Source organism: Tenebrio molitor, chromosome 7, assembly GCF_963966145.1.
Source record: "Tenebrio molitor chromosome 7, icTenMoli1.1, whole genome shotgun sequence".
Classification (NCBI taxonomy): domain Eukaryota; kingdom Metazoa; phylum Arthropoda; class Insecta; order Coleoptera; family Tenebrionidae; genus Tenebrio; species Tenebrio molitor.
The window spans coordinates 8,039,405-8,047,562 of NC_091052.1; the positions used below are offsets into that span (position 1 = coordinate 8,039,405).

General features: G+C 45.3%; 1 protein-coding gene across 1 annotated transcript; it reads left to right on the forward strand.

Annotated features, from left to right (window-relative positions):
* Positions 1–996: 996 nt before the first annotated feature.
* On the forward strand, positions 997–5,973 carry Toll-7 (Toll-like receptor 7). Its single transcript, XM_069053065.1, has one exon. It carries the CDS (start codon positions 1,798–1,800, stop codon positions 5,731–5,733), a length of 3,936 nt encoding a protein of 1,311 aa, XP_068909166.1. The 5' UTR covers positions 997–1,797; the 3' UTR covers positions 5,734–5,973.
* The last annotated feature ends 2,185 nt before the right edge of the window (positions 5,974–8,158 follow it).

Sequence of the window (8,158 nt, forward strand, 5' to 3'; positions counted from 1 at the left end):
TCAAATTCTTTATTTTTCTTTAAATATTGATGCGGCATGAAGAAAAAATGCCTGGAAAATAAGAAAATCTGGATGTCTTGGGCTAAAGTTGAATTTTTTGAATTTGCATTAAAAACAATTGTTTCCAGTTCTGTGACTTTCTGAGGTTAATACTTCTTAGATCAGATATTTCAAAATTTGCTTTTACAATTAGGTATTTAGAGAAAAGAAATATTTTTTGATAGGTAGATTTTTTTTTTAATTTAAATATCACATTTTGTAAAGCTGTTTAAAGCTCCTTGGAAATTTTATATCAATTCCTGGCACAATCTTGCTTCCTGAAATTCTTTAATTTCATTAATAATTTAAAAATTTATATGGGAAAGTTTACACACAAGAAACAAGTCATGACGAGTTCGTGAGGTAATAATTTATGAGGGGTGTAATGGTGTGTAGTGAAATTAATTAAATAATTGATTCAATAATGTTATTTTGAACGAAAAAGTAAACCGCTTTGTTGATTGAATATATTAATCAAATATGTAATTACATAATTATGAAATAATAATCATCATTAATGCGGACAAGTTTTATGGAATACTAAATTTTAAAATCACACAGTGGAGTTATTTATAAAGATGAAATTGAAATTATAAAATGTTATAAAATGATTCGCTTTTAATTTAAATTACTTCTAGACGCTTAAACATTTGCCTAGGGCGCAGAGATTTGTGAAAACAAAAATCGGCTCACTGAATTAACAGTCTACGATTGGAAAAGTGATAATTACTCGGAAAAACAAATATTTACGATTGTACGAGCAAAATCGCTTAAGCTCTGACTATCTCTCTCCTTGATCACATTTTGCCTTTCCGCTGAAAAATAAATAATTTTTATTAATCACGCTTGTGATGTGGAGTCTTTGTCTGGCGAAAAAATAAATCACGTCGCTATACGTCGTTTCAGAATTTTCAAATATATTACACCAGAAGCTGAAATTATCTTTGCATTTCCTGCCATTAAATTAGATTAAATAATTAATATCTTGCCATGCAATAATGCAATAAAAATAACTCGCCTCGTGTCGGGAATAATTTAATTCAAGAATTCTGACCGACATCACAATAGTTTGAGTTGCTGCAATAAAAAAAAATTTCGACGAGTTTGAACGTTTTTTAATTTTTTCAGGTGGCCTGAAAAATGTCTGACGATAATTGATCACGGGTTTTTGGCCTAAACGGTTAAATCTCGAAACCACATCGAATTATGTGTTTAAAGTTGTTAACTCCCAGATATAAAAATAATTCGTAGGTGCACCGGTGGAAAAAATGTTAATTATAGCAGAATGGGCAAGGAACGTATAAAAAATGAAAATCATGATTAATAGAAACGTTTCGTTACGTAAATAAATTATGTATTAATTGCGGTGGTTTTTTGGGATAATTACGGGATGTAAAATCTCCGGTTGATTCCGGGAATTGTTTCTTGGCCAGATAAAAGTCCGGAAAGTAGCGCCCTCGCACCGGCGGCGATCGGTCCAACTAGCGGTGCGCTTGCGCCAGCTGCGAAACTTGAACATTTCTGTATATACTGCAGTAACGCGGCGAAGATCTTCAGTATTACTTCGAATGTTGTTGAGGTTGGTTCGCATGAGCAGCGCGTACGAACTAGAAACATCAAAGAGTTCGTGATCGTCCGGTGTAAACAGTGACTGTGATATGATCGTTTATTAATACCACCTCGATGAACTCTTCGAATCGGTGAAATGGTGAGACTGAAGTGAGTCTTGATAAATAAATCGTGGCCGCAAGTTTCGCGATGTGGCTGGGACTAGTGTTGAACGTGGTGTTCTTCGCGAGCTCGTCGCTCGCGACCCGCTTCGACGGTCCCGAACAGTGCAACTGGCTGCCGGACAACAACGACACCTCTTCGACGAAGTTCTCCGTGACGTGTCGAGTCAGGACTTTGGACGGCACCGGCGCCAACATCAGCGCGTTGCCCGCGGAAGTCACCTCCAGGTTGCGCATAATATGCAGTGAAGTGTTGTTCTTCGAAAGCGCGCTTCCCACGCAAGGTCTCCAGCGTCTCCACGAGCTCGAAGACCTGCAGATCACCAACTGCAAGCTCCTCGCCGTCGAGCCCAACTCGCTCGACGGCCTCTACAATCTGAAGCGGCTGTCGATCACCACCTTCAACGGCGAATGGGGCGCCAGCAAAGCGCTCGACGTCACCGCCGACAGCCTCCACGGACTCAAAGAGCTCCAGGTGCTGGATCTCGCCAACAACAACATCCGCGCGATAGTCGACGGCACCTTCTGCGACCTCGCCAATCTCCAGACGCTCAACTTGACGAGGAACAGAATTAAAAGTCCGGAACGGTTCGGTTTTAATCTGCCGGAGTGCAGAAACAGCGAGTTGCAGAATCTCGACTTGTCGTACAACGAATTGAAAGCGCTGACGGAGGATTCCGGGTTCTCGCGGCTCCGCCGCCTCCAAGTGCTTGATCTGAAGAACAACAACATCAGCGACGTCTCCGGTGAGGCCCTCGCCGGAGTGGTGTCCTTGCGGATTTTTAATTTGGCCAACAATAAGATCGAGACGCTTCCTCAAGGTTTGTTCGCCGGATCGCGCGAACTCCGAGAGATCCATCTGCAGAACAACTCGCTCTTCTCCTTGCCCGTAGCGCTGTTTCACCGCCTGGAACAACTGTTGATCCTGGATCTGTCCGGTAATCAACTGACGAGTAATCACGTCGACGCCGGAACTTTCGCCGGATTAATCCGGTTGATCATTTTAAATTTGTCTCACAACGCTCTGACCCGCATCGACAGCAAGACCTTCAAAGATCTGTATTTTCTGCAAATATTGGACTTGAGGAACAACTCGATCGGCTTCATCGAAGACAACGCTTTTATTCCCCTGTACAATTTACACACTCTGAACCTGGCGGAGAATCGTCTCAACACCATCGGCCCATTGTTATTCAACGGTTTGTTCGTGCTCAGCAAACTCACCCTGAACAATAATTTAGTGGTAAGCATCGATTCGACAGCTTTCCGTAATTGTTCGGCGCTCAAAGAACTCGATCTCAGTTCGAACGCGCTCCAGGATGTGCCCGACGCGTTGAAGGAACTGTCGTTTTTGAAGACTTTGGACTTGGGTGAAAATCAAATCAGTGACTTTCGCAACGGTTCGTTCAAAAATCTGAACCAGCTGACCGGGTTGAGGCTGATCGACAACAACATCGGGAACTTGACCCGGGGGATGTTGTGGGATTTGCCGAGCTTGCAAGTGCTTAATCTTGCGAAAAACAAAATTCAAAGCATCGAGAGAGGAACTTTCGAGCGAAACACCCAGCTCGAAGCCATCCGCCTCGACGAGAATTTTTTAACGGACATTAACGGTGTCTTCGCGACGCTCGCGAGTTTGTTGTGGTTGAACTTGTCCGACAATCATCTAGTGTGGTTCGATTACGCTTTCATTCCCAGCAACCTGAAATGGTTGGACATCCATCGCAACTTCATCGAGCACCTGGGTAATTATTACAAGATCCAGGACGAAATCCGGGTGAAAACGCTAGACGCTAGTCACAATCGCATCACCGAGCTGTCGCCGATGTCGATCCCGAACAGCGTGGAGCTCTTGTTCATCAACAACAACTTCATCAAATCCGTTCATCCGAACACGTTCCTGGACAAGAGCAGTCTGGCGCGGGTCGACATGTACGCCAACGACCTGGTGAACCTGGACATGAACGCGCTGCGGCTGTCGCCGGTGCCGCCGAACCGGTCGCTGCCCGAGGTGTACCTGGGCGGGAACCCCTTTCACTGCGACTGCAGCATGGAGTGGCTGCATCCGGTCAACAACATGTCCGCGTCCAGGCAGTACCCGCGAGTGATGGACCTCGACAACGTCATGTGCAAGATGACCCACTCGCGCGGCATGGCCCACATGCCGCTCACCAGAGCCAAAACCAGCGACTTCCTCTGCGAGTACGAGACCCACTGCTTCGCCTTGTGCCACTGTTGCGACTTCGACGCCTGCGACTGCGAGATGACGTGTCCTGACAACTGCAAGTGCTACCACGACCAGACCTGGAACACGAACGTCGTCGACTGTTCGGGGCAAAACGCTAATTTGATCCCGCACAGGATCCCGATGGACGCCACCGAGGTGTACCTCGACGGCAACGACCTGAAAGAGCTCCAGAACCACGTCTTCATAGGCCGCAAGAACATGCGAGTGTTGTTCGTGAACAACAGCGGGATCGAGACGATCCAGAACAGCACCTTCAACGGTTTGCACACGCTGCAGACGTTGCACCTGGAGGACAACAAGATTTATACTCTGCAGGGGTACGAGTTCGAGCACCTGTCCAATTTGAAAGAGCTGTATCTGCAGAACAACGTGATCGCGCACATCGGGAACAAGACTCTGGAGCCGCTGAAGAGCTTGGAGATCTTGCGACTGGACGGCAACAAATTAGTGGTGTTTCCGGTGTGGCAATTGTCGTCGAACTCCCACTTGACCGAGATAAGTTTGGCCAACAATCGTTGGTCCTGTCGCTGCAAGTTCTTGCAGGAGTTCACCGCGTGGGTCGGCGATAACGCGCCGCGAATCGTCGACAGCGCCGCCGTCCAGTGCTACAACGGCGACGCGAGTCCTCCGGAGCGTCACGACCTCGACTTCAACAGCACCGCGTGCAGTGACTTTTACGCCGGAAGTTCCGTAATCGACTCGATGCTAGTGTCGGACTACTGGAAGATGGTCGTCGTGACTCTTTGCGTTGTGATCTTGTTGCTGTTGGCGGTCGTCCTCTGGTTCGTGTTCCGCGACCCCGTCCGCGTGTGGTTGTACTCGCGCTACGGCATAAGACTGTGCAGTTTCCGGGCCGCCGCCGCCAAGCAGTACGAGGACAGAGACAAGTTGTACGACGGTTTCGTTTGTTACAGTCCGAAGGACGAAGAGTGGGTCGTCCAGGCCCTGGCCGCCGAGCTGGAGCCGCGCTTCCAGCTCTGCCTGCACTACCGCGACCTCCCGCACGCCGCCTACCTCCAGCACGCCGCCCCCGCGGTCCTCGAAGCGGCGGAGGCCAGCCGCAGGGTCGTCATCATCCTCACCCGCAACTTCCTCCAGACGGAGTGGTCCCGCTTCGAGCTGCGACAAGCGCTGCACGAGGCGCTCAAGGGCCGGGTGTTCAAGCTGATCGTCCTGGAGGAGGGGCCGCTCCCCGAGGCCGAGCTCGACCCCGAGCTCCGGCCCTATCTCAAGACCGGCAACAGGGTGCAGTGGGGCGAGAAGAGGTTCTGGGAGAAGCTGAGATACGCGATGCCCTCGGGGGAGCCCAGGGGCAAAATCAACGCCAATTATCGACGCAACATCAACAATTACACCATTGACTCGAGGGTGGTGGCGAACGGCACGCACAGCCACACGTACCCCGAGAAGATCAAGACCCAGGGGCCGCCCTCGCCCGGCATGCAGATGTTCCCGCCGCCGGCGTACTCGGCCGGGGCACCGCACGAACCCGACGACGCCAACTACTCCTCGGCGACGACGGCCACGCCCTCTCCCAGACCCATGAGGCGGGCGCAGGAACCGAGGCCCATCTCTGACCATATTTATTCCAGTATCGATTCCGACTACAGCACCCTGGAGCGTGGGGGGTCCGGCAGGAGGGGGCCTCCGTGGAGACCCCACGTCATGATGCAGACTGCAGGCGTCAACAACGGCGGCCAGGCCTATCTCGTGTGATAACTTAACTGACTGACTAGGTATACATAAAGACTCTCGTACTGAACAATATTTAAAAATCATAATGACAAAAACTTTTTTGAGTCGAAGCGTGTAATTTTATTGTTTGTATTTTTTTGTACATTACTTGTAAATAGATCAAATATTTATTTGTTTATTAATTTTTTTTTTGTATCATTTTGTGTATATTTTTTACGACTTGCAAGACGAATTATTATAATAAATACGATGTGAAATTTACCGGCTGTGTTTGAATGGAACTGCAGTGCAGTGTTCTCTACCCCCGATTTTCAGCAAACCAATGAACAGGTGAGTGCTTATATGTTGTTGTCGAGTCCGAGTGTTATTGATCATCTGTTTAACAAACACTCACGTGTACCACCAAAAGCACATCCCAAACTGTATTCTCTTTTCGATTTCTCTATCATAAAAAATTACAACACATAATTTCTCATTAGCTATGCAACAAGTAAGTATAATTTTCTACTTAATCAAGCTTATTTGTGACATCCTATTATCCATAAATACTTCATGATTTATTGATAATACTTATTAATTTTTCACTCATTTTTAATCGCTTCAATTTATAATCACACTAACAAAACGTAACATCCGCTTAACACTCCTACCCGAACACTTTCACCTCCCAAAAAATTCTTTCTACAAATTATGTCACTCGTTTGGATGCACTGTTTATATTAATCCAATTCCCGGTTCGTATAATTTCATTTAAAATTAGAGAAGTGGTGAAACGTGCCAAATTTTTGATGGAAATTTATTTTACGAACTTGTGTAAATTATTTAAAAGCTCAAAATCCTGACAGAGATGCAAAGCTGGATCAGCACATTTGCTCCAATTACGATTAATATTTTTCACATTTGAAATCCAACAGGATGCTTTTTAGAACGACAGTGTGCTCATCTAAATTGCCAAACTTGAACGGGTCAAAATGTATTTTTTTTATACAACTCTCGCGCTTCAAATTCCAGATGTTGAGTTAAATTTACTTTCAGTAGTTCGAAAAATTATCTTTTTCTCACCATTTGTGCAGCAAAGGTTTTACCTGGTTGACATGTTGACATTCGATAAAACGTACACCTGCATCTGATAAAGTAGGCATTTGAAAAAGGAAAAAGGGGTGTAAACATATGGTAATCGGCTTAGGAAGACTTGTGGGTGAAAAATATTTTTGACAGAAGCTTTTAACTATTTTTTGTAATAAGTGGGATTAGTTTTTTTCCGAGAAAGTTGATATAGGTTTGGGTAAATTCGTAGAAAAATTTTGACCGTTAGAGCGCCATGTTGTTTGGTAACAATGGCGATGCCGGTGCACCGGAAACGCTTCAATTTTTTCGTTTGTTTATTTACGATGAGTTGTCAAGTCGGCGCCTCGGATTTCGAGTCCGGGTGCGCAAAGCTTTCGTTTAAAAAGAGATGGGGTCGGGGTCCGTTGACACAGCTCGACCCATCCACTAATTACCGTTCAATTGACATGGAAAACTGTCGAAGCCGGTCGTGTCTATTGTATACAAAACAAAATAAAGTCGGTAATTACGGTTGACACAAAAGACACGACAATATTGTTAATCGAAGTATTCCCAAGACGGCAGTCGGAGGATCGGTCAGCTCGCAGCGATGACGGTGTAGATCGTGTCCAAGTCATCCCCTATCTGGACAACATCAGCATCATTAGACACCATGACGAGAGCATGCTTTGTGCAGGGCCACTTAGCTCGTGTAATCCCGAGGACAATGGGCACGTCGGCCAGATATTCGGCTTTGTTTTCTACTAATAAACCCTTCACGTCATGGGAATTCGGAACGGGTTGCTCAATGGCGACCGAAAAAAACATCCACGCAGATCACGAATTTTCAATAAATGAGCAAGCTTCGGGAGCAGGAGTGAGGCTGACGTGTAGGGCGCTTTAGCAAAAGTACAAGCGCGCTTTGCGAAAACATTTTTTATTGCGTCATAAATTTAATGGGTTGGGAGTTGTCAATTTGATCAAATAAAAATTTTCATATTTTTGTGTTGCCACATCCCACGGAAACGAAATTATTTTGTTTTTTGAAAACTACCAGTTAAAAACATTTTATGGAAGCTTGTTAGGAGTTCGTAATAAAACAAATAATAAATTTAACGGGACTCAATTATCTTTTTGCTTTCTCTATTGTCTGATAAGGTAAAATTTTATTCACGCAACCTTTAAATTATGCATAATCTCGAATGTACGCCTTTAATTAAATTAATGATAAAACAACAAACAACTATTTTTGAGGATAGAAACGTCAACTAATATAATATTAATGTCTAGAATTTGGGTGCAGAACATATTATTTAAAGAATGTTTTCATTAATATAATGCTTTGAAAATTGCGATAATTCGCCCGTGAAGAAAGTTAAAGGCGTGTTAAGTCCAGAAA

Excerpts from the sequence above, each read along its gene's own strand:
- Toll-7 (XM_069053065.1), top strand. The coding sequence starts at position 1,798 with ATGTGGCTGGGACTAGTGTTGAACGTGGTGTTCTTCGCGAGCTCGTCG.